The sequence below is a fragment of the Tenrec ecaudatus genome, chromosome X, assembly GCF_050624435.1.
Source record: "Tenrec ecaudatus isolate mTenEca1 chromosome X, mTenEca1.hap1, whole genome shotgun sequence".
In the NCBI taxonomy this organism is placed as follows: domain Eukaryota; kingdom Metazoa; phylum Chordata; class Mammalia; order Afrosoricida; family Tenrecidae; genus Tenrec; species Tenrec ecaudatus.
The window spans coordinates 164,576,717-164,603,516 of NC_134548.1; the positions used below are offsets into that span (position 1 = coordinate 164,576,717).

General features: G+C 44.5%; 1 protein-coding gene across 1 annotated transcript in view; it reads left to right on the top strand.

Moving 5' to 3' along the window:
- MTM1 (myotubularin 1) overlaps positions 1–25,643 on the top strand; it is a 132,154-nt gene extending 106,511 nt beyond the window's left edge. The window contains exons 9-15 of the mRNA XM_075538702.1: positions 3,366–3,554; positions 8,650–8,835; positions 12,158–12,364; positions 13,878–13,970; positions 14,682–14,795; positions 17,091–17,267; positions 23,951–25,643. Coding sequence (XP_075394817.1) covers positions 3,366–3,554; positions 8,650–8,835; positions 12,158–12,364; positions 13,878–13,970; positions 14,682–14,795; positions 17,091–17,267; positions 23,951–24,091 — 1,107 coding nt within the window. The 3' untranslated portion in view covers positions 24,092–25,643. The remainder of the gene's footprint in view (positions 1–3,365; positions 3,555–8,649; positions 8,836–12,157; positions 12,365–13,877; positions 13,971–14,681; positions 14,796–17,090; positions 17,268–23,950) is intronic.
- Positions 25,644–26,800: the final 1,157 nt, after the last annotated feature.

The following is a 26,800-nucleotide window of genomic DNA, read 5'->3' on the forward strand; positions in this document are numbered from 1 at the left end:
CTTTGACTTTTATGAGTAATACCATGGTTAGCATTTTTGGTGACTAAATCTTAATTATTTATGGCTTCTAGATATTAACTCTAAGGATCCCTGGTGGTGTAGTGGTTATGTGGTGGACTGCTGACCGCAGCAGTCCGAAACCATCAACCACTCCATGGGAGAAAGATAAGATTTCTACTTCTTTAAAAGAGTTACAGGCCCGTGATGATGATGTTCCTGAGTAGAGCAGCCAGTCCACAGAGAGAACAACATGGCTGGCCCTACTATGAGACATGATGCCCCTCAGTGACTAAGGGCGATACAGGGGACAGCACCGGAGACACAGTGTGGGAATTGCACCTGACCTGATCCCACCACACCGAGGCAAATCACTGGGGGAGTGCAGCGGAACAGCAAGGGAATGGAGTGGCAAGGTCCCCAGGGAATGCTGAAAGTGGACTTTGGGGCCAGGGCGTGGTGCCCCAACAGACTGGACTGGAAAACGCTCCTAAGGGCCAGCAAAGATCCCTGAACTAACTACAAGCTTTTCTCTTGTGAACTGTTTTGTTCTGTTCTTTTTCAGTGGTTTCTTTTGGTTGTTTTGTTGTCTGGTTGTATACTGTTGCTTTGTGTTCCTCTGTCTAGTTTTCGTGCATGTTAGTGACTCCACAGGTCTGTCTGAATAGGACAGGCTGGATGAACTATCTGGATGAAAAACAACGGGACCGACAGTTCCGGGTGGACTTGGGGTGGGGGGTAGGGGGGGGTAAGGAAGTGGTGTTAACAAACCCAGGGACAAGGGAAAAACATGGGACCCCAAAGGGTAGAGAAGGGGGAGTGGCAGGCCTAGTGGGAAATGATCAAGGGTAAGGTTGCTTAGAGAAGAGGTATACTCTAGCCCAGGTGGCGATGAAGCATGGTAGTAGGGCAGGAGGAAGGTCAAGGGAGATGGAGGAAAGAGCTAGGAGTCAAAGGGCATTCATGGAGGTCTAGACAAAGACATGTACATGCAAATATATATAGGAGGTTGGGGAAATAGATCTTTGTGTCGATATTTATAGGTCAAGTATTAAGGTGGCGGAAGGACCTTGGGCCTCTACTCAAACACTCCCTCTATGCATGAATACCTTCTTTTATTAAATTGGAACTCTATGATGCTCACTCTCCCGACACAACGGCTGGAGCCAAAGTGGATGAACAAGTAAATGTGGTGAAGAAAGCTGATGGTGCCCGGCTATCAAAAGAGATAGTGACTGGGGTCTTAAAGGCTTGAAGATAAACAAGCGGCCATCTAGCTCAGAAGCAACAAAGTCCACATGGAAGAACACACCAGCCTGTGTGATCGAGTGGTCCCAAAGGGATCAGTTACCAGGCATCAAAGAACAAAAAATCATATCATTGACTGCACACCTCCATGATAGGATCGCTGAAGACAAATGGGTGCACAAGCAAATGTGGTGAAGAAAGCTGATGGTGCCTGGCTATCAAAAGAGATAGTGTCTGGGGTCTTAAAGGCTTGAAGGTGAACAAGCGGCCATCTCGCTCAGAAACAAATAAGCCCACATGGAAGAAGCACACTGGCCAGTGCGATCACGAGGTGCCCAAGGGACCAGATATAAGGCATCATGCAAAAAAAAAAAAGAAATAAGTGTGTGTATGTATGTGTATATATGTATATATGTATGTGTATATATATATATATTATATTAAATGAAGGGGGAAGTGCAGAGTGGAGACCCAAGGCCCAAGTGTCGGCCAATGGAGATCCCCTCATAGAGGGGCTTAGGAGAGGAGATGGGTTAATTAGGGTGTGAGGTAGTATCGATGAAGAACACAGCTTTCCCCCAGATCCTGGATGCTTCCTCCCCCCAACTACCATGATCCGAATTCTACCTTGCAGGGCTGGATAGGACAGAGGCTGTACACTGGTACATATGAGGGCTGGAGGTACAGGGAATCCAGGGTGGATGATACCTTCAGGACCAAGGGCGTGAGGGACGATGCTGGGAGAGTGGAGGGTGAGTGGGTTGGAAAGGGGGAACTGATTACAAGGAGCCACATGTGACCTCTTCCCTGGGAGAGGGACAGCAGAGAAGGGGGGAAGGGAGACCCCGAATAGGGCAAGATATGACAAAATAACGAGGTATAAATTACCAAGGGCATATGAGGGAGGGGGGAAAGGGGAGGGAGGGGGGGAAAAAAAAGAGGACCTGATGCAAGGGGCTTAAGTGGAGAGCAAATGCCTTGAGAATGATTGGGGCAGGGAATGTATGGATGTGCTTTATACAATTGATGTATGTATATGTATGGATTGGGGGAAGAGTTGTTGGAGTCCCTAATAAAATGTAAAAGAAGAAAAGAGAAAAATATGATTAGGGCAAAAACTGTACAGATGTGCTTTATACAATTGATGTATGTATATGTATGAACTGTGAAAAGAATTGTATCAGCCCCAATAAATTGTTAAAAAAATTAAAAAAAAAAAAAGAGTTACAGGCTCAGAAATCCACCGGGGCAGTTCCATTTTGCCTTATAGAGTCCCTGTGACAATCATTTGGAGATATTGACTGCAATAAGACTGTGCAGTCAGAAGAGTGTACTAGTGCACATTAAAACACTCTAAGTAATGGATGCTGTCAAATATTATTGAGTTGGTGAGGTTATGTGCTAACTAACACAAGGCTAGAGACAGGTAGAGCAGCCCCCTGTCTCTGAAGCCCACATTGCCCATCGTACTGCGCTTCCCTGGCTCCCTTTCTGCATCTAGAACTGGGCAGCCAGGCCTCCATATGTTAGCACTGTGGGTGAAGTAAGAGCAGACTGAGCCCAAGGTGAGGCTGGATGACTTGTCCGATGAGCCAGTGTCTACATTTCTTGTTGCTCTGCTATAGACTGGCCACTCTCATTGCTGTTTGAGATGTTTTTTGTCCCCCTTTCTCCCACCCCATGTTCGATTCTAGAACTGAGGCTGTTGGGAAAATGACCCCATCAATATGAATTGGTGGCCTGGGAAACATTACTATACCAGAAATGGTTTCTTTGGATTCGTCCTCTTAGAGCAGTTTCTGCATGACAGTAAATTTTAGTGCCAGCTATATAATTAAAATCCTATCAGAGCTTTCCGTTTCCTGGAGGTGACAGAACTTGTTTTTTTAGGTAAGCATTTCATTTCCTTCAGATGTGGTGCTAATTAAAATAAAAAATCGTGACGCCATTGTTATTTGAACGGTTTCTGCATAATAACTGTTCATTGTTTGTTTCTGGGTACACATACAATGAAGTGGCAGGCGAACAAAATGTCATCCATTTCCTCAGAATTTCTTGTGCTTTCCTTCTCAGAGCTTTTAGTTCTTTTCCTGAGCCTTGGTTTCATGACCTGACCACAGGTGCTGTCATGGATCCATCCTGAGAACAAGACCGTCATCGTGCGCTGCAGCCAGCCTTTGGTGGGTATGAGTGGTAAACGGAATAAGGACGATGAGAAGTATCTGGATGTTATCAGGGAGACAAATCGACAAATTTCTAAACTCACCATCTATGACGCAAGACCCAATGTAAATGCAGTGGCCAACAAGGTGAGTGCACTTCATGACCCCGAAGGTGTATGGTGTTTGCCATGGTTAGTCAATATGTTGCTTGAATTTAATAGTTCAGTGTGGTTTCGGTGAGAAAAAATAGTTCATTTAAATGGATAGTCATTTTTCATCTCACTTAACCAAAAGTTGTGTGCACTAAAGTGAAAGGAAAATACTTCAAAATAAATGAGGCACATGTCAGACTGTGATGAAGTAGGGTTTTGTTCAGAACCTTAGGCAACAGTTAGTTTCCTTGGAGTTCCTTAGGCTGTTGCCTATCATTCGCATTGTGTACAATTTTAATTGCTAAAATTCTGAATGTGGATCCTTCCCAAAGCGTTCCTTCCCTTTTACCCATACAGACTCTTATACATGTATTCTCATCTATCTCAGATAGTTCAATAAAGGAACAGTGCCAAACTCATTGCTTTAAATTCTCTCCTCTCTTTCTCACATGCACACACACACACACACACACACACACATTTGCTGTTAACATTTTCAGAGCAATCCCCCTCCATTGTTAGCTTTGCCTGTGGAAGCAAAATCTATCCAAATACAGTTAAACCTGATTGGGGTCCAGCATGGCAGGCATGGGCTCACTTGTTCTTTCTTCCTAATGATGTGAAACTCTTCACTATCTTGCTTATAGGGTGCTCCGTCGCTGTCAGGGACTAACTGAAAAGAGACTTTGATTCTGTAGGAAGGGGTTGGTGGAGAGGCAGATGCCAGCCAGACCTAGAAGCAAAATCTCTGATGTAAAAACACAGGCAATTGCTTGCTATAGATGAGAAAATAAGCATAAGTCATCCCATGCTTCCCTTGCTTACTGGGTGAACCTACCGTGGATCCCCACAACTGGGTAGTTATGGTGCCCTCCCTACCCCCTGCAGGTGCTTCCAACACAAAATGGCCCTGGACCGATAACCTCTGGTCACTCGGCTTCTCGCCGGTAGTTTTTCATCACTCAACATTACGTTTGGTGTGCCTGTCACTGCAGGCCACTCCGGCCCCACACAGAGATTGATGCTTTCTGGACTGAGTAGGCTCAGCTTCATCATCCTTCAGACTTCCCCTGTGCTCAGTCACTTGGCAGCTTCAGGAATTCCAAACAGAAAGCAAGGACCTGAGCGATACCACTGAACTGGGGCTGCATATGCAGACCTTGTGCCAGCGTGCACATGCGTGTTGGGAAGTCTGGGGTGGGGGGAGGTGTCAGCTCTCCATGAGCTACTTATGGCTGACTCATCATGTGCATTTAATGTGGTAGAGCCTTCCTTAATCATTCCCCACTAGGTCTCTGTTCAGCTCAGGACAATGATTTTGAAATAATAGGAAAGCAATCAGGAAGCTCATTCCATCAGTAGCTTAGGAATTTCTACTGAAAACAAGATGAAATCCTACATCTAAATTTCTTCTTTGATAAGCCTTCAGTTTAGATGTCAGCATTCCTGGTTTCCTTTGTATGTATCTCAGAGTTAAACACCTGTACAAAAATACGCTGTGTTCATGTATATGTGGCGTGAAGTAGAAGGGCTAGAACATTAAAGGTGCAGGGTTTAGTCAGGAATATTTGAAAAGATAAAATGTACAAACCGATGACCTTAATTACAGGACCCCTCCAGCCCATTGTTGTAATGGTGGGATTCTTGAATGCCTTTCTAACACTCCAGAGATGAGTCTCTCTTCCCATTTTTCTAAGATCGAAGGGAAGGAAATTGAAGAGCAAGCTGAGAACTTCAGCATTCCCTGTGTCATTCTTTCAAAGCCACCTCTGGGTGCTCTCTCTTCCCCAGCCATCTATATCCATAGCAGTAGGCTGATGGCCCTTTCCCTAGCTTCTCCTCTGTAGCCTGCACTGCTCTTGCTTTGCTGAAGAAAGGAAAACTGAAAAAGATGACTTCACTACTTCTCAGAAATTTCTAGAGTGACCTTTGAGGAATTCCATCTGTGCTCCATGAATTGCTTTGCACCTGCTGCCTTTGAGCTCTGTGGACTTAACATCTCCTCCCTTGTGGTGATTTAGAAATATCCCCAGATTGCACAAAGCCGCACCACCCCATTTCAGACCCAACAAACTAAACCCAGGCAGGGGCATGGTCCAGCACCAAGGCGCTTCTGTTTCGCAGCAGTGCAGGGTCAGGAATCAAAACAGGATGCTGCTCATGCCTGGTTTTGCTAGAACCTTTGGCAATGAATCTGAAATGTCCCTTTCCTTTTATTTTAATTTTTCCCACTTCTCATTTTCAGTTCTTTGTAAAAGCGACTCCAGTGTCAATGAATCTCTTTGAAGATCACCATGATTATTTGCAAGCCACTTGGGTAGAGATGCAGGTCATCTGTCTAGGGGAGGCTGGGGTGTGTTAGTGCTGGCCCTCCTATGCTTCTGCCTGTAGTTTACTCAGGTAGCAGTGGGTAAGCATTCGACTGCTCATCGAAAAGTTGGTTCAAACCCACCAGTGGCTCCTCTGGAGAAAGATGAGACAGTCTGTTTCCGTGGAGATTCACAGGCTCAAAGACTTTACGGAATAGTTGGCCTCTGTCCTAAAAGATCGCCATGAGTTGGAGTCAACCTCACGAGAGGACTGCAGGCACAGTTAACCAGCTATAGGGAGAGGACCCCTTTGTCCATTTATTTTTTAGCTACTAAATGGAAAAGATGCGAAACATTTGAATCACAACATTGACAAAGAACACTGGATATCTCTTGGACTGGGGAAGAATAAGCAAATCTGTTTTGAAAGAATACAGCCAGAATGCTCCTTTTAAGTCAAGACGTCAGGACTATGTCTTACGTACTTTGGACATATTAGCAGAAGACGCCAATCTCTGGAGAGGGATGTCACGCCTGGTAAAATGGAGGGCCGTCGATAAAGAGGGTGACCTTCGACAAGATGGAGAGCACACAGTGACTTCATTGATTGGCTCAAACATAAGAACAGTTGTGAGGATGGCATTGTGTTGTACACAGGGCCACTATGAGTCAAGAATCAACTCGACGACACCTAACAACTTCAAAAGGAGTCCTGGCGGTGCAGAGGTTAGCCACTCTCCCCTCCGTCAGTCCGCAGGAGAAAGAAGTGAGTCTTCCATAAAGATGTACAGTCGTGGCAAACCTGCTGGGGCAGTTCTATTCTGTCCTGTAGGGTAGCTGTGAGTCAGAATCAGCACCATAACATTGGATTTGTTTTGTTTTGCGGTTGCTAGAAACTTTAAAAATACAAGTTCATTATGACTGTCTACTAATCACAGATGCTACCTGGAACAAGCTGTGAAGATGCATTCCTACTTACATCTCTCGCTGCCATCAAGTTCATGCTGACTCATAGCAACCCCTCCCCCACCCCCACCCCCACCCCCCCCGTGAGTTTCTGAGGCTGTAACTGTTAACAGAAGTAGAAAGCCCAGTCTTTCTCCCGAGGAGCTGCTAGTGGTTTCAAAGTGCTGATCTTGAGGATTGCAGCCTCAAGCGTAACCGCTACATCACCAGGGCTCCTAGTGAAGAAACATTCCCACTTAAATACGTACGCAAAATTGACTCCTGTTCTCGCCTGGAGTCTCTGACTCCCAAGGCCTCTGGCTGAGACATGTCTCTAGCTACAAAGTTCCGCGGACCCAGCTCTCTGCCATGTTCTCCAACCCAAAGCAAGCCTGCAATTTCTTGTGTGCTCCTGGCTGTCAGAAAGCAGCTGACTGCCATGCTAGTGTATCCAGCTAGGGCAGTGGTTCTCCACCTTCCTAATGCCGTGACCTTTTAGTACAGTTTGTCATGTTGTGGTGAACCCCCCCTCCCCCCACCATAAAATTATTTTCGTTGCTATTTCTCAACTGTAATTTTGCTACTGTTATGAATCGGGCAACCCCTGTGAAAGGGCCATCCCCAAAGGGGTCACGACCCACAGGTTGAGAACCGCTTAGTTTGGGACTTCCCCTCTGCTCTTGGGTGTCAGGCAGGTGTTTCCTTGTCCTCTCCCTCTATGCTTCACAAGCCTCTGAGCTGTTCAACTTTGGTTCGGAGGGAAAGCCCACCGGTTCTGTGGCATTTTACAACCCAAAACCAGAAAACAGATTCCCAAACAAAAACTTTCTTTTTCTTGTCTCCATTGAAAACGGGCTCTCTACTATGTTGCAAAGGCGAAGCAAGGCCACGCTGCCCTGGCTAGTTCATCCTTGTCGGCTCTGAGGTGGAGGCGACACCTGCTCCTTTCATCTGTCCTTAGCATTTTCATAGCAGATAAACCATCTGAAGTCAGGACCAGGTTGGCAGTGGGACTTTGGGGGTAGAGTTGCATAGCATCTCTTTTCTCACTTGCAAAGTGGGGGTAGTAATCGCTGTCTCACAGCATTGCTGTAAAGGCTCAAGAAGGAAAAAGTGCAGCATGTGAAAGAAACATCTTCAGGCTCATTCACTGGTGGCTGCTGTTGGTCCTTTCATCCTGCCACAGGTCCTAGCATTTTCTAGGCTACAGAAGATGACCCATGAGGCTTAGAGAGGTGCCTTGCCCTCAGTCTCTTGGGGCTGAAGCCGAGCTATGAGCCTAGGTCAGTAGCTTCCTCTAAGCCAGTGGTTCTCAACCCATGAGTCGCAACCCCTTTGGGGGTCAAACGACTCTTTCACAGGAGTCACCCTATTCATAACAGTAGCAAAATTACAGTTGTGAAGGAGCAATGAAAATCATGTTATGGTTGGGGGTCACCACAACATGAACTGTATGAAAGGGTCGTGGCATTAGGAAGGTTGAGAACCACTGCTCTAAGCTGTCATACCCATGTGAAGACTGGTGCCTGGATCTGGCTGGCTGCTTCTGCACAGCAAGCATGACGTCTTCCAGATCAGTGTCCGATGATCACCATTCAGAGCCTCACCAGGTCCCAAAGAAGAGCGAGCTGGTCCTTATAGAACCTGACGAAAAAGAACCTGCCCCCCCCCCCAGCCCTGCCAGCCTGGCATCTGTTTCCAGCTTAGCGGATGAAGAGTGTTGTTGATAGGAAATCATGTCAAATCAGTGGCCATGCTGAAACTAACATTTGTGCCCGTGACTGATGAAATAGAAAACCCAACTCACTGTGTCTGTTTTTTTTTGTTGTTTCTTAGGCAACAGGAGGAGGATATGAAAGTGATGATGCATATCATAATGCTGAGCTTTTCTTCTTGGACATTCATAATATCCATGTCATGCGGGAGTCTTTAAAAAAAGTGAAAGATATTGTTTATCCAAATGTAGAAGAATCTCACTGGTTGTCCAGTCTGGAGTCCACTCATTGGCTAGAACATATCAAGGCAAGTATCTTTTTCACTTGTTTACCAGAATGGGGTATACTCAAATTCCATAAGTTTTGTAACCATCAGCACTGAGAGACAGCATATGTGGAGAGCATATACTCTGCATCTGACGCTTTTGTGTTCCCCTCACCTCGAGTAAGGAACCCTGGTGGCACAATGGTTAGATGCTCGACTCTTAACCAAAAGGTCAGTGGTTTGAAGCCAACAACTGCTCTGCAGATGAACGATGGGGCCACTGATTTTCATAAAGATTTGCAGCTGTGGAAACCCTATGACACAGTTCTACTCTGTCGTATAGGGTCACGATGAGTTGGAATCAATGTAGAGTAGTGGGTTAATTTCAAGATGACAACCAAGGAAACCATATGAGGCTGTTTAACCCTGTCCAGTAGGGTCACCATGAGTCACCATTGACCTAACAGCATTCAGAGTGTCGATTCAACGGCATTGCCACAATAGCAGCCAATTAAAAAGTTCACATCACCTCCAGAACATTGTGTTTTGTACACGTCTCTTCCCATCTTGTTCAGTCTTTCGTGTGGCTTGACTTAGGAATGGCCAATTTATTATCTCACCATTGCAAAGTGTAATCCCCATGGACCCAAATAGAGGTTGTTTGGTTCAAAGGAAACTCAAATTGACTTATTTAAAAACTAGATTTTATGTTTGTATATGTCCAATCCTTCGTATTGATGGAGGCATAAAAAATTCTTTAGTCTTTTAAGTCCAAGTATCTGAGGGAACCGAAAGGAAGCAACACTTGGAAGTCATTATTAACAAATACTACTACCAGCAAGGAAGACCATAGAAGAGTGGGTGGATGCATTTAGATTGTGGTGCTGGATAAGAATAGTGAAAGTGCCATGGACAAACCAATATACGTATATAGGAAGAAGTAAGGTCAGAGTGTTCCTTCCAGGCAAGGATAGCAAGACTTCATCATACATTCCTTGGACATGTTGTCAGGAGAGACCAGTCCCTGGAGAAGTACATCATGTTTGGTAAAGTGGAGGGGTGGTGAAAAAGAGGAAGGCCTTTAACAAGATGGATCGGCACAGTGGCTTCATCCATGGGCTCAGGCAGAGGAATAATTGTGAGGAGTATGCAGGCCCGTGCGTGTTTCCTTCTGTTGCGCAGAGGGTTGCTGTGGGTTGGGATTGACTCGATGGTACCTAATGACACCAACCAGCAAAACTAGCCGATCTTTACTGACTGAATTATTAAGATAGATTGTCTTCTAGGCACATTTTATGTTCTAACTTGATAGGAATTGTATTTTTTACCTGCCTGAATTTTATCTTTTCCTAATTTATCATTCTCAAAAAATGAATTACAAAACAAATGACTTAAGACAACTCAGTGTAATGTCACATCCAGGATATGATCTTGGAACAGAAAAAGGATGCTAGGTTAAAACAAAAGACATATGAACAACATTTGGACTTTAGTTCTAGATAATGGCTCAGTCCTGGATCTTCGGGTAGGATGGATGCTCCACACAGCTTATCGCATTAGCTGGGTGGGGACCAGCGCAGGGCTATGCAAAATGTCTCTTGTGCCTTCAAAACTTTCCTGCAAATGTAAAACTACCTGAATAAAATACTCCTTTTAAGAAAAGAGTGTCCACTGTGGATGAGAGTTTGATGGCTCCTCATAAAGTTGAGTCTAGAATTATCACAGGACCCAGCAGTCCTCTTCGTAGGTCTCTATCGCAAAGAAGTGAAAGCAGAAACTAGAATAGACACCTGGACACCAATGTTTATCGCACTACTATTTATAATAGTGAAATGATGAAAACAACTGAAATGCCCAGCAACAGATGAATAAACAAAACCAAAAAAATCTGTCCATACACAAGATATCTCAGATTCAGGCATCCAGAGAAATGAAGTTCTGATCCAGGCAACCATACGGAGGCACTTTGAAGGAATTCATCAGGCACAGAAGGACAAAGATTGAGTGCATCCACCACCACAATCCAATTGTAGGACTCTTCCATTGCCCCAAATCTTGCTTAGGCTCCCATCCTCAACCTCAGGCAACCAATGACTTTTTTTCTCTATGGGTTGGCGTATTCTGGGCATTTCCTACAATTGCATTGTGGTGGTGGTTGCACAACTGTATGAATTTATTACATCTTACTGACCAGCTCGCTGAAGATGAGTGAGTACTATGGCTGTGCCTCAGTAAGTTCTGGGTTCATCACAAAAATATATTCCTAACAGTGGTTTTGTGGTATACATACATTTCGTTGTATTTCCGAACATCGCATTTGTACTAGACCGTCATCTTTAAGACAAACCCATTGCCATCAACTCAGTCTGGTGCATGGCAACCCTGCCTAGGATCCCATTCATACAGTTCCTCATGTGATGGTGACCCCCCAAGCATAACATTATTTTCATTGCTACTTCATCACTGTCATTTTGCTACTGTGATGAATCATCATGTAACTATCTGATACGCAGGATGTATATTCATTGTTACAAATGGAACATCATTAAAGCATAGTGATTCATCACAAAAACAGTATGTCGTTATATATTGTGAAATGTTTATTTCCGATGACAAATCAGTAAAATTTTGTTTGAAGCGTGGTGTAGCATGGGTAACAGTCTTCACGTGGGATACTTGTATATGGGCATATCTGCATGTGGGCAACCCACCTGGAGACAATACAGGAGTGGTGTCTCGGTTCCTAAGACCATCAGTAATAATGTGTTTTCCGATGGTCTTAGGTAACCCCTGTGAAAAGGTCGTTTGACACCCCCCCCCAAGGGATCATGACCCACAGGTTGAGAACCGCTGTAGATCTTTATGGGTGCAGAGAGCATCACCTTTGTCCCAGGGCATGGATTGTGGACTTGAACTGCCAACCTTATGGGTAGCATTCTAGTGCTTAACCAACAGTACCACCAGGCTTCCTATCTTTAGGATATACACTCCCCCCTATGTACACGTCAAATAGAAATTTATATTTTGTCAGCCCAAAGGCCGATGATGGTTTCCATTGTATCCAGCCTGTGAGCTGACTCATGTGAAAATTGGTGTTAAATGTGTTAAATGCTGCCTGACTTTCTGGGTGTCTGTGCGTGTGGTTTTGAATATGTAGTTGTTGGTGTTGTTATTAGGTACCTTTGAGTCGGATCCAACTCAGCAACCCAATATACACTGCTACTCCTGTGTTCCAATTTCAGAAACCGTTCTGTTCTAGATCTAACTCCATATTTTAAAGTAAGGCTATTTTAACCCCCCTGGAAGTAATGAAATGTCTTTTCCAATATAAGTTTGATATTACCTCACAATGTGCTCGTTGCAGCTGGTTTTGACAGGAGCCATTCAGGTGGCCGACAAAGTGTCTTCCGGGAAGAGCTCGGTGCTGGTGCACTGCAGCGACGGCTGGGACCGCACGGCCCAGCTCACGGCCCTGGCCATGCTGATGCTGGACAGCTACTACCGGACCATCGAAGGCTTCGAGATCTTGGTCCAAAAAGAATGGATAAGTTTTGGACATAAATTTGCATCTGTAAGTAAAGAGCAAATCTAATTGTTTTGAAAATGTCAGATCACTGTCAAAGAAGATGAGACGAGGGGTTTCTAAACCATGTGTTTATAGAAAGAAAGAAAATCTGAGGCAGGGGATGAAGACCACATCATGGTGGCACAAATGTGTGTGAAAGTCATTGCAGGAGACAGGTCTATCCATCCCCGCCCAACACGTTCCCTTGAGGATGATTCCGAGTGTCTGCATAAAAATGTTTACATGGAAAATAAACAAAAGAGAGATAGAATGACAAGTCTTTGTCAGTCAACCCAAGAAAGGCTTCAAAAAGCTCATGGGCAAAATCCATTATCTTTTCATTCCATTTTTCCACAATTTTTTGAAACCCCTTCATATTACAGCTATTTGAGTTGACTTGGTTTCATGAAAATACTACAATTTATTGGATGCCTTTCATATTATCCTTTTGATTGATACTTTTAAGACTCACCTAGAGAACCTGTGAAAATTCACATTCCTGGGTCTTCCCTCTAGAAGGAGCAACACCCACCCATTGGATACACTCCCAGGAGACCTTCAGAAAGGGGTCTGGCTGGGTAGCCCTGTTTTCCTTCCTCGCAATTCCTTAGGAGGTGTAGATCATGTTTTCAAGTTGAAAGATGAATTGTTGTACATAGTAAATGAATAAATGAGGCTTTCATTCTTGTTTCCAAGGAAGATATAAGTGAATTTTCATTACAATCATCACACCTTGCTGACATGGTTTCCAGTCTTGACATTTCAGAATTGGACCCTTAGCAACAGAACGAACTCCTTTGGCAGGTAGTGAGAGCCAGCCTACCTTGCAAAATGGTCCAGCCACTGTCCTGCAGCTGTCCACCATTGGACATGCACAGCTGCTCGTGTGAAATCGTTGTAGTGCTTACACACAGCGCTCCCACTTCTCCGAGCAGGTTTGATTTAATTCCCAGTTCTTACGTCGTGTGGCGTGCACACCGGGATCACTACAGTGCACTGATCACTCTGGGAGTCTGAACTGCAGATCACTGTGCTGTAGAGCCCTGGTTAGCATAGCACTTACAAATTGGGCAGCTAACCACAAAGTCAGCAGTTTGAAACTGCTAACCATTCGATAGGAGACAAATGAGGCTTTCTGCTCCCCTAAAGAGTTACAGTCTCGGAAACCCACAGGGGGACAGTTTTACCATATCCTCTAAGGATGCTGCAAGTCAGCATCAACTCAGCGGCAGTGGGTTTGGACTTTATTGGTTACTGACATCTCTGGGTGGTTCAGTTCAGCTCTAGGTTCCTAACCGAAAAGTGGGTAGTTAAGGTGGCTTAAAAGAGCTCAGGTGGTCTCCTTCTGGGAAAACAACCATTGAACCCCCAAGCCCCCAGCACAGTTCTCTACTCTGACTGACATGCTTGTGACTGACATGCTTGGGTCACCAAGAGTCGACATTGACAAGGAAACAGCTGGTAGGCTTCCTTCAGCTTGGTACCTGGGAACTAACACATCTTCACGGACTCGTTTCAGAGGATAGGTCATGGTGACAAAAACCACGCAGATGCTGACCGATCTCCAATTTTCCTGCAGTTCATTGATTGCGTGTGGCAAATGTCAAAACAGGTAATAGACGTAAAGGTTGAGAATGCCTTCAAGTCTATGTTAAAATGAAGTGTTTGGATGTGATAGCGGGTTGGTTTCAGAAGACTACGAAACCAGATGGGTCATATGTGGCTACTTCTTGGAACGGGTATTGGGTGCATGGGAGTTCAGTGTCCTAGTTTTGTTATTACTTGTTTGTTTGAAATTTTACATACAAAATTTAAAAATCCAACCATTAATTGTATTCTACTAATAGAAGATGCCAAGTTATATTTTACATACTTTCTGCGCTGGCATTTAAATATAGAAAGCCTGTTAATACTGAAATTAAACTATTCTTTATAACCTGTATAGGGAACCCTGGTGGCCTAGGGGTTGGGCATTGGGCTGCTAACCTCAAGGTTAGCAGTTCAGAACCACCAGCTATTCTCCTTGGGAGAAAGCTGTGGCTGTTAGCTTCCCTAGAGATTTACAGCTTTGAAAACCCTATGGGGTGGTTCTACTCTTCCTTATAGGATCACTATGAGTTGGAATCAACTTGATGGCAGTGTGTTTGGGGTATACTACATGGTCAGGAGAACCCAGAAAATTGGATCATTTTCTTGCAAAAATGTTCATTATTCCATTACCTCATAACTCAACTTCTCAGTCCTGGACAAGACACTAACAAAACACCAACCAGAGGGCATGCATAGCGTCTTCATACTTTGTTTGCTCTTTTGTTTTGTCTAGTTCCCCACAGCTTTTGAATTCAATGAGCAGTTTTTGATTACAATTCTGGATCATCTGTATAGTTGCCGGTTTGGTACTTTCTTGTACAACTGTGAATCTGTCCGAGAAAGACAGGTGAGTAAAGTATGCCCACCCCTTTAGTAAAGGCTCCCCCATATGTGCAAGCTCTGGCCCCAAATCACGAGGGTTAAAGAGCCAGACCCCCAAGAATGAGGAAATAGGAAGGAGACACAGCAACAAAGTGGTTGAGGCTGGAGATGAGCCGCTAGTAAATAGTTGGCCATGATCGAATCGCAAACAGCAATGAAGCCAGCCATCACTGGGGCACAAAAGGAGAAGAAAATCAGTTGAAGATCTCTTTAGATTCCCAGGTCCCCTCACCCCTTTCTAGAGCTGAGGACTCTTGACAAATGTCTGGAATTTTATTTTCTGGGACCCTTGTTTCCTGAGTGGATCAGACAGACAGACAGACATGTGCTGACTGTTGAGAGTCCCAGTTCCCTTCCCCCACTTGCCTCCTAGTAGCTGGCACTGTATGTTCTATGCAGGAGCCTGAAAGAATGAGCTCTGTTGACAAGGTGGTCCAGTCGGAGCCTTCATCCATTGTTGGGGGGGTACAATGGTGCCCCCACTCTGGGAGAGACTGTGCTGTCCGTACAAAAACTGGTATAACAGTGTGTGTTGCAACACCATTCACAATGGCCAGAAAGTGGAAATAACCCAAGTGCTCATCAGTGGATGAATGGATTAGCAAACAGTGGTACATGCAAAGGGGCTTCAGAAACGTCAAAACTGAAATGAAAGGATAATAGGATTTTTTTGACCTTTTGGAAACCCCCTGCATGTACAATGTATACTATTCCACCCTAAAGAGCAATGAAGGTCCTGCATGAATGAACTTTGAAGACATGCTGAAAGAAGTCGGTCACAAAAGGTTTAATATTGTATAAATATTGTACAAAGGCCAAGGGTGATTCGTGGTTACCAGGGCTAATGGGGAGCGAGGAGGGGGCTTTTGTTTCAGGTGATTGGGGAAATTGGCATTAACTAAGAGTAACAGTTAACCAACTCAACAAATGTAATTTATCACCAAGATGAAGGGACCTTGGTGGTACTGCTGGGTAAGTGTCAGACAGCTAACCTCAAGGTTGGGGGGTCAAAATGTATCAGCCTTGCTCCTCAGCAGAAAGAGGAGGAAACTCTGTAGAGGGTCACTGAGTTAGGAGTGACTCAGTGACAGGAAACAAACGTTATATATCATCTTGCATCAGCAAAGGCAAGCCTTGCTCAAAAAAGAAAAAAGAAAAGACCGGGGTGGGGAGTGTGGTGGCAGCTGCCCATATTACTTAGTTACAATGAAACACCTCCTGAACTTAGAAGGTGTAGGGGCATAATTTGGTGGGTCTGCCTAATCAGTTGGTTTAATAGTGTGTTTGGAGTTTCTGTTTGGAGAGTAGTTCCTGGGATCTTCAAAGCTTGTCAGTGACCCTCCAGGTACAACAATTAGTATCTCTTTGCCTGGGGGAAATGAGGAAGACCCAGGATTTGGAAAAGGAAATGGGCTACAGTCCCCGTGAGTGTGTTTAGGAACTGCTACCTGCTTTGCCATGAGGGCTATCATTTATCAATTTTTTGATAAAGGACACAGTACATGGATCCTGATCAAAAGGAGGAACAATGTGAAACAGAGTTTCAAATTATCATGCAACCTAGACTTACTGGACCTACTGAGACCACGGGACTCCAAGTTCATTAGCAGGGGTAATTGTTAAGCCTTGAACCAGATGACTCCCCCGAGTCATCTTTACACTGAGCAAGAGCTTAGCCCAAATAAAGACTCTCTGCCTTAGATATTGAGGCAGAATTATCCAACCCAACCAGAAACCAAATCAATTGCCACTGAGTCGATTCCAACTTAGAGTGTCCCTCTAGAGGGTTTTGAGGTTGTGTAAACCTCTACAGGAACAGCGAGCCTCATTTTTCTCCCATGGAGCACCTGGTGTGTTTGAACTCCCCAGCGTGTAGTTAGCAGCCCAGTGCCACAGCAGTAATGCTAAAATATAGGGGGAGACATTTAGGGGACCGTGAGTCTAAGCAAATGGTGAGTAGAGATTGTGAGGGTGGTGCCAGACACAACAGGAGGACTGGAATCAACGTCATTGAACTGCACAGAAAGACAATGGCCAGGGCCATGCTTTGAGCTCTTTGTGGTGGGGATAATGCAGGTGTGTGGTGACATCAAGTGGCAGGCATGGGCAGAGGTTGCAAAATGGTTTATGGGGGGTACTTGCAGAAGTTCAGGGACAAATGGAATGGAGAGGCAATGGAATTGTTCTGAAAACTTTCTGAAGTGCCCTTGGATGTGTTTCTGTGTGTTTATCTTATGCTTTCCACTCTCTTTTTATGTAGAAAGTTACAGAAAGAACAGTTTCTTTATGGTCGTTGATAAACAGTAATAAAGAAAAATTCAAGAACCCCTTCTATACAAAAGAAATCAATCGCATTTTATATCCAGTTGCCAGTATGCGCCACTTGGAACTCTGGGTAAATTACTACATTCGTTGGAACCCCAGAATCAAGCAACAAGTAAGTGCACTGAGAATGGTACTAACTGCGCTGTCACTTAATATCACAGGGAAAGAAATGACAGACAAATCCCACAATTTAAGCACTAACCCACTTCTTTTTGAGTGATAGTTAACTTTAATTTCACTGCCACATAGCCAGCACCATTTTTATTAAAATGTAAAGATAGTTTCACTCTTTACACCCACAGAGACAATTCTCCCCTGTCCTCTAGCGTCACTAGGCGTCGGCATCGACTTGATGGCAGTTTGGCTTTTAGGTGCACTGATTGTTTTTAAGATCATTTTTGGGGGCCTCTTTAAGTTCATAACAATCCATACATCAATTGTATCAAGCATATTTGTACAGATGTTGCCATCATTATTTTATAAACATTTACTTTCTAGTTGAGCCCTTGGTATCAGCTCTTCTTTTTAACCCCCCCACCCTCATGACTCCTTGAAAAATTGTAAATTATTATTTTCATATCTTACACCAACCGCTGTCTTCCCTTCACCCGCAGTTCCTTCTGCCCCTTCTTTCCTCTCCTTTCCCCTACCCTCCGGGTACCGCTACTCCCATTTCTGTTCCTGAGGGCTTTATCTGACCTGGATTCCATGTGTCCTAAGCTTTTATCTGTACCTGTGTATATGCTGCGGCCTAGCCTGCTGTGATATGCAAGACTGGGGTCCTGATAGCGGGGAGTGAGGAAGCCTCAAGGAACCAGAGGAATATTGTGTGTTGTGTTTCATCGGTGCTAAAATGCACCCTAGTTGACTCATCTTCTTTGTGACCCGTCTGTGAGGGGAAGCCCCATTGTCTATAGATGGGTTTTGGGTCTCTGCTCTGACCTACCTCATTCTCAACAATATGGTTATTGTTTCTTTGTTTTGGGTCTTCGGATGCCTGTTACCTGATCCTGTCATCACCTCATGATCGCACAGGCTGGTGTGCTTCTTCTGTGTGGGCTTCTTGCTTTCCTGCTGGATAACTGCTTGTTTAACTTCAAGCCTTTAAGACCCCAGATGCTATGTCTTTTAATAGCAGGGCACCGTCTGCTTTCTTCACCACATTAGCTCATGTACCCATTTTATCTTCAGCGGTCATGCCAGGAGGGTGAGCATCACAGAATGCCAGGTTGTTAGAATAAAGGGTTCTTGGGTTGAGGGAGGGCTTGAGCAGAGGCCCAAAGTTTGTCCATTTCCTCAATGTATTGCCATATAAATATGTATGCCTATGCTAATATATCTATTTTTATGAATTAGCATTTTTACATATGTGCACACCTATGTGTGTACCTCGATCCACAGCTTTGCGCTTCCTAGATCTTTCTGCTGTTTCCTTTCACCTTCCTCCTGCCCCACCATCACACTTGCCCTTCTTCTACCTCTTATTAAGTCCTCTCAGCTAGATTGCTGTTGCTCCGACACCCTCAGGATCTCTACATCCTCCTCGTTGTTGACTTTAATTCCCTGCTTGTTACCCTGTCTGTGGCGTTGTTTGCTCACTGCTCCCTTGCCCAGCCTCCTCCTCCTCCCCCTGAGTCACTCAGGAACCTTTGGTCTGTTGATTTCTCCTTGGGCTTGCATCCTATGCCTATCTTAGATAGGTAGGCAAAGCAACAATAATGAAGACAATACAAAAAGAAAATAAAAATGAATATAAAGAGGAAAAAATAAATAGAAAAAAATAATTTTTAATCCCTGGAAGCACTTCCCCATTGCATATCTGTCACCGGAAGACTTGCCAGTGACACAACGTAGAAGAACCTTTCAGCATAAAAAGAAACCGATTTCCCACGAATGGCTGCGCACAGCACAGTGGGAGAGGGAAGGCAAGAGGTGATTTTGTTTTCATCAGGAGGGGCTCCAGGGAAGAAAGGTCCGGTGATCTATTTCCTGAAGCGAGAGACTCCCCATCTTATTAAAGATGTACTTGAGATTTTTGTCCTTCCCTCCCCCACCCAAAAGCAGAGAGGAGACAGCAGTGCTGCAAGCTCTCTGCTTGGGCCCTGCTTTAAGGCCTTGGGGGCAGCCCGAGTTGGGCTTGCCCTCCATCTGGGCTGGCACTATTGTCTGAATTTCTGGTTCCAGGACAGTCTTGCAGAAGCACCTGCTTTGGTCCCCATGGAAGGATCACGATGACAGCAGGGCCACACTACTGCAGCCTGTCACCTCAATTGTTGATTCTCTTTTGGCAGTGATCTGATGCCAGCCTGCAGGCTCCCTTTCTCACTGGGGAAATGCCAGCTTCAAGCTGGCACTGGCACTTCAAGGTCTCTCACTTGCCTGCAAGACTTGCCATTTAGTAGTGGTCGAAATGTGTATTCTTTGGGGGTAGTGGCCAGTTCCAGGGCTTGAGAACATTCACTTGCTTCGTGTATGGTTTGGGCAGCACCCTGAGACCCTTTCTTTCCACTGGCTGTGATGTTTGGAATACCAAGTACAGGCTGCAGGGAAAGGCTTCCAGGCTGCGAACTGAGGTGATAGGAGATAGGCCCCTTTCTAGGTGAGCACTGTGCTTGTCCTCGGAAACCTACCATTGCTGGCATCTTTTGTCCATGAGCTAATTCTTGAAGTTCTGGGGCCAAGGAGCAATTCTTTTCTGAAAACATCAAGGCATTACTGGTCAGTAATGGTCTGTGGCGCCTCAAGTGAGAAGCAACTTGGTGAGAAGCACTTCCAGTCATACGTGTGTCCCCGTCCTCCTACCACAGCCTCCTGGCTGGAAAGGGGGCCTGACAGGAGTGCCATCCTCTTGTACATTGTCCCCATCATGTATTTGAGGGAGTGCTGTAATCCATGGGATTTTCCTCTGAAGAGAATGCCGCTTCCCCTTTCTGGCTACATTTTCAGAATGTTCAGTGTCTTCTGCTCATCTCTGTGTCCCTCAGCACAGTGTATTTTCAGCTCCCAAGTACTGAATGTTCCCATGCTCCAGGCACTGGGAGGACAAAGCTTCAGAAGAGGGAGTCTCCACCCACAAGGAGGGAAGCCGGGAACATGAGCAGCTGGGCACAAGTGCCACAGGGATGGATGTGGTGGAAGACGTGTAAACTACGTTCCTAGTTACGTCCTATTGCTTCAACTCTGACTGCTGGAGACCCTGGAAGGTCAAGTGGAACTTCCCCATAGGGTTTCCCAGGCTGTCTGTCTGGATGGAAGCAGACTGCCTCATCTTTCTCCCGCAGAACAGCTAATGGATGGGTTTGAACCACTGATCTTTCTGGGATTAGCAACCCAACACCTAACCCACTGCCATACCAAGGCTCCTTCTTCCCTCCATTGATTGGACTTAGTTATAAAAGCTCTGCTTAGTTTTCATACAGAAATAGACGGAAATCAGATCACATAGTACTTTCTCATTATATGATAGAAATCCTACGAGAATGGACTTTGTTGTTATGAGGTGCCATTAAGTCATTTCGACACATAGCAAACCCCATGTACAATAGAGAAGGAAACACTTCCCTCTCCGGTGCTGTCCTCACCATCGTTCCAGCCACCGTGTCAATACGAACGGACTTGATCACTTATAAAGGCTTACCCGGTTGTGAGACTCAGTGGGTATGCAGACAGTTACTAGGGCGCGGTGGGGTTGGTTCCCATGCTGAGATACTGACCTATGTAGACATACACACCAGAATACACAGTCCCCTTCCCGTAATGGACTGTTCATCTCAAAGACGACAGGATAGGTGCACTGTGAAAGGCCACAAGCTTTGACAGAGAAACGCAGCAGAGTTTAGGGACATGCTCATGTTCCCATTTGATGGGCTAGCAACAAGTCAGAATCAGGATATAATATTTAAAGCTGCTTTAAATGTCATTACGGTTTTTTTGTACTATCATTATTGGGCCCTCATAGTTTGTCCTCTAAATGGTGGGATTCTGCAGGCAAAAGACACCTCTATTTTGTTTGGGACCTTTTTTGTTTGTTTGTTTTTCATTTCTTTTTTGTGTATCCTTTATGTTTATTTTTCTCTATTTCAATTTCTTATCTAAACCCATACATACTTTCATCATGTTAACAGATATAATCATTAGATATGTAAGAATTTACTATTTTTTACATAAACTCATACATATTTGCATATCTTGTTACATAATTCTTATGAATACCACTTTTAATGGGCACCTCATACTCTACTCAATGGCTTACTATTTACCTATTTTTCTTTCTTTTTTAAATCATTTTACTGGGGGCTCGTACAATTCTTATCACAATCCATACATACATGCATTGTGTCAAGAACATATGTACATTGTTGCCATCATTCTCAAAACATTTACCTTCTACTTGAGCCTTTAATATCTACTTCTCATTTTCTCCCTCCCTCCCCGCTCTCCCCTACTTCATGAACCCTTCATCATTCATAAATTATTATTTTGTCATATGTAACACTTACCGATGTCGCCCCCCCACCTTCTCTGCTGTCCCTCCCCCAAGGTGGAGGCTATATGTAGATTCTTGTAATCAGTTCCCCCTTTCTACCCCACATTTTCTCCACCCTCCAGGCATCGTCACTCTCACCACTGGTCCTGAAGGAGTCATCTGTCCTGGATTCCCTGTGTTTCCAGTTGCTATCTGTACATCTGTACCTATGTACATCCTCTGGTCTAGCCAAATTTGTAAGGTAGAATTAGGATCATGATAGTGGTGGGTGGGGAAGCATTTAGGAACTAGAGGAAAGTTATGTTTCATCGTTGCTACCCTGCACCCTGATTGGCTCATCTCCCCCCCACAACCCTTCAGTAAGGGGGTGTCTGGTTGGCTATCAATGGGCTTTGAATCTCCACTCTGTACTTACATTTACAATGATATGATTTTTTTGTTCCTTCACACTTGATCCCTTCGACAGCTCGTGGTCACACAGGCTGGTGTGTTTCTTCCATGTGGGCTTTGTTGCTTCTGATCTAGATGATCACTTGTTTATCTTTGTGCCTTTAAGACCCCAGACAGTATATCTTTGATAGCCAGGCACCATCAGCTTTCTTCACCACATTTGCTTATGCACACGTTTGTCTTCATTGATCATATCAAGGAGGTGGGCACCCATTGATATGATTTCTAGTTCTTTGATTTTTGATAACTGGTCCCTTCTGCGCCTTGTGGTCTGACAGGCTGGTGTGCTTCTTCCATGTGAGCTTTGATGCTTCTCAGCTAGATGGCCACTTGTTTATCTTCAGGCCTTTAAGACCCCAGACGCTATATCTTTTGATAGCCGGCCAACATTCGCTTTCTTCACCACATTTGCTTATGCACACATTTGTCTTCAGTGATCCTGTCAGGAAGGTGGGCACCCACTGATAAAATTTTTTGTTTTTCATTTCTAAGAGCTTTTCTATGGACACTCTCAAGTTGTCTAACAATAGTCATGTTGTGGACTAAAATGGTTTACCACTGATTTCTTTCTCTTGCCTAATTGTGCTTCTGGTACAATAACAAACTGATTCCCAAATTCATATGACAAAAGGGGGGGTGGTCTTGAACCAGAGCCAAAGCAATTGTGGAGGAGACTATAGAGGAAGAACTCAACCTACTATAGAGCAAGACTTGTGTGGAAGAAAAGAGAGCCAAGAAAGAGACATGTGTAGACATGAACACTTGATAGTCTTGTGATCCAGGGGCATTGTAAGCATCTCAGTGCTGTCAGGGGACTCCCCGTGGCTTCTCCAGTTCCCAAAACAGAGGGTCTATCAGCTTGGTGCCATGTGTCTTGTCAGTAGAGCGTCTCTCAGGGAGTGAGCCGTGAGAGCGTGTGTCTCCTGCCTCCAAGGAAGAAATACAGGAGTTACTAGAATCCTCAGGAGAAGGCCATGCCCACACAGAGGCCTCATTGCCTATGCCCTGATTGACAGACTAGACCCCACCCCTTCCCTCTTAATCCTTTCAAGTCCCAAATTGACACCAGATTATGTAACTACCACAGGTGGGAAGGTGTCAGGTTCATTCATTCAATGGCACTCAACCAGGAAAGGGTTCAAAATCACAATGTTGGGTCCAAAACACCCATGACTGATCTAACATGATACAATTGACACAAACTTGAACAGTTTCATGTTTAAGCATCCATGTAGAAATGGAACACGAGTCTGCCTAGGAAGGCCACATGCCAACTCCAGAACCATTGGTACCTCTTACTAAAGGAGAAGAGCAGTGGGCCTGCAGACAAAAGACACAGGAGACTTCAGCTATGTTCACGTTGACTAGTTCGAACAAGAAGGTGATGGGTGCATGTATGACAGAGGATTTGCATTCATGATTTCTTGGTGTGAATACCTAGGGTGCGTGAGTATGTGGGGGTGTGCTTACTTTGTCCTTTTCTGCGTGATTAAATTTGGCTCTGTTTTAAAGAAGTTGTGGATGGACATGAATCCTAAGGAACCCTGGTGGGACAGTGGTTAAGTGCTAACTGCAAAGCCAGCACTTCAAACCCACCAGTGGCTCCAAGGCAGAAAGCAGCAGCAGCCTGCTTCCACAAGGCCATCCTGGAAACTTCCCGGGGCAGTTCAACTGTGTCCTGCAGGATCACTAGCAGCTGGGGTGGACTCGAAGGCACCAGGTTGGACTTGGGTGTTTTGCATCAGTCTTCCCTGAGTGGGATTATCATATAGTGGCAGTGGGGGCTACAGGGGAGTGCAGCTCTGCTCTCAGGAGCTGGCCATCGTGAAGGACTAACTGCTGTCTCTGGCTCTTTGCAGCAGCCGAACCCTGTGGAGCACCGCTACATGGAGCTCATAGCTCTGCGCGACGAGTGCATCAAGAGGCTGGAGGAACTGCAGATCAGCACCTCGGCCAAGCTCTCTGGCCCCCGACTTCCCCCTCCAGTCCTTCCCAACTGACGCCCCACGTGCCAACTCACTTCTGAGCGGGAACCCTGCTCCCAGGCTCCCTCTCAGCATAAAGGAGCTATCTAAGCTCAGTCTTGTGGATCTGTACAAAATAGATTAAAATATTTGCCTCCATATAGAACCTGAACTAATAGAACCTTAAACTCTTAAATATGTGCCTTCTATAATCCGCATTACAAGAAAGATACAGTACCTATACGGCAATCAGAAGAAAGGAGAATGTTTGGAAAACCCTGACACCATTAAATAAGCAAGTTTTCAAAGATAAGGTTTTCATTTATTATTTTAGAAGTCTCTATCTACAATACAAATTTTGTGGGTTTCATCAAAGCAACATTATTCTAAGTTAAACAGGGAAGATGTTTGTGAAATGGATTTCCCCCCAAGCTGCTTCAACTAGTTACTGTGGATGATCTAAAATGAATCCAAATTTGTAAGGTGTGTGTGTGTGTGCCTCCCAAAATCACACTGAGCTCGCCCTCCTAGGCATTCTCCACAAGCAGGGGGGTTAACTCATTGCCAAATGGTGTGCCACCATGAGTGGAGATTTCAGGAGGAGCTAGAGAGAAGTCTGCTCCTGGTTTTGAAGTTTGGAAACTCAGTGTCTTCTCATGTCCAAGAGCAGCATATCATCATATTACAAGGCTGATGGAAGCCAGTTGAATAGAAGTTGATTGTTTTTGTAACTTTGTTAGTTCAGGTTTCAAATATTTTCATGAAGTCACCAAAACTTCAGAATGGTTTTCCAGTTGTAGCAAACAGCACCATATAAGGGGCACCAGGTGGCATGAAGCTATTGAGGTATGAATGTTTGTGCAAACTTTGCCCTAGTCCAACCAGCTTGTCTACCAAAGGAGGGGCTACCATCTTGTCTCTGAGCTCTCACAGCAGCATCATGCTTGAATTGAAGTGCCTGGGTGTGTATCTGTTGAGCGTATCCTCTAAACATGTGGCAAATGAATCTCAGTTTAAATGGTGTAAGGTGAACCTCCCCTCAAGTGTGCATAAAAACTGGTTCTACATATTTTTACTTGAAGTACCAGGCAGTTTGCTTTTTCAGGTTTGGGGACATATTTGTTTTGTTTTGTTGGTTGTTGGGTTGGTTTTTTTTCTTTTTGTAGTATTAAATGAAATTTTAAACGCATAGTTCTATTTGATACCTGAACTAATTCATTTAGTAAGTATATTTGTACAAGTTAAGCCTAGAGTTAAAACAATGTGTTTTACAATGATTTGTAAAGGACTATTTATAGCTAATATGGTTTTGTTTTCAATGAATTAAGAGAAATTAAATATATCTTTGTAAATTATTTTATGTCCTAGTTTAATTGGTCTACCAAGTAAGACATCTCAAATGCAGTAGTATATATGAATTTTGTAAGTATAGAAATTTTATTAGACATTCTCTTGCTTTTTGTAAACGCTGTAAATATTTCATAAATTAACAAATGGTTACTCCATAAAAGGAAAAAGAGCTAATACTAATAGCTTAAAGGATTTTGTGGAATTTCATGAAAGATTTTTCATGGCAATAATGACTAAGACCTGCTGTAATAAATACATTAACAAAAGCATTGCGCGCTCAGTGTGGACTCTTGCTGTAGCCGTGTCTTTGGTGTGTCTGACACCTATCGTCCTTTCTTTTCCTAGCCCACTTTCTTGGGGGTTTTTCTTGCGTGGTCATCCTAACAACCGTTTGGGGTCATCTAAGTGTATTACCAATGCAGACTGTAAGTCACAGCCGTCTCTACTAAAGTAACCCCCAAACCAAACCTCTTGCTATTGAATCGATTCCTATTCCTGGCGATCCCACATGGGACAGATGAGAACTGCTCCATAGAGGAAGCAGATCACCAAGACAGTTCCACGGCACCATTAGCTGGGTTCCAACTGCCAACCTTTCATTTGGCACCACCCAGAGACCTGAACGTAATGATAGCTTTTGCAAAAGTGCTGGGGTGAGTGTACACAAAAATCAGAATTTCAGACTCTAGCAACCATAATAACTGATATTAAGGGAGTGGCCCCAGGCCAATAGCAAGTAAGAAAAGGGATACCAATCCTACAACTGCAAGGAACTGGATTCAGCCACTAAAGAGAATGACTGGGAGCAGATTCTTCCCATCGTCTCCAGAAAAAGAGGCAACCCCTGAGGACATCTGGATTTCCTCTTTGGGAGACGCTAAACCCCTAAGGACAAGTCAGTTTCCTCCTTGGGAGACACTGACAAGACCCAGCAGGCCCCCGCTGGACTTCTGACCTACAGAAATTGTGAGGTGACTAGTTGGTGGTGTTTTAAGCTGTTAAGTTTATGACAGCAATGAAAGACTAATAAAGTGCCCAACATTGGGGCACCTAAATAGTAAACACTGATATAATTGAAGGGAAAAAATAGGTTTTCTATTCCAGTAAAAAGTTACAATCTCAGAGACTCAGGTCCAACTCTACCCTGCCCAACATGGTCGCTATGAGTCGCTGTGTTAGTCTGAGTAGACTAGAGAAACAAACTCATGGACACCCATGTTCATAGGAAAGGGCTTTATAGACAGGAGCAGCTGAATATTGAGAAAACATCCCAGTCCAGATCAAGTCCATAAGTCTGATATTTGCCCATATGTCTGATAATCAATTTATAAAGTCCTTCAGACTCACGAAACACATACAATGATGCCAAGTGCAGGAAGATCACAGGCTAGTGGG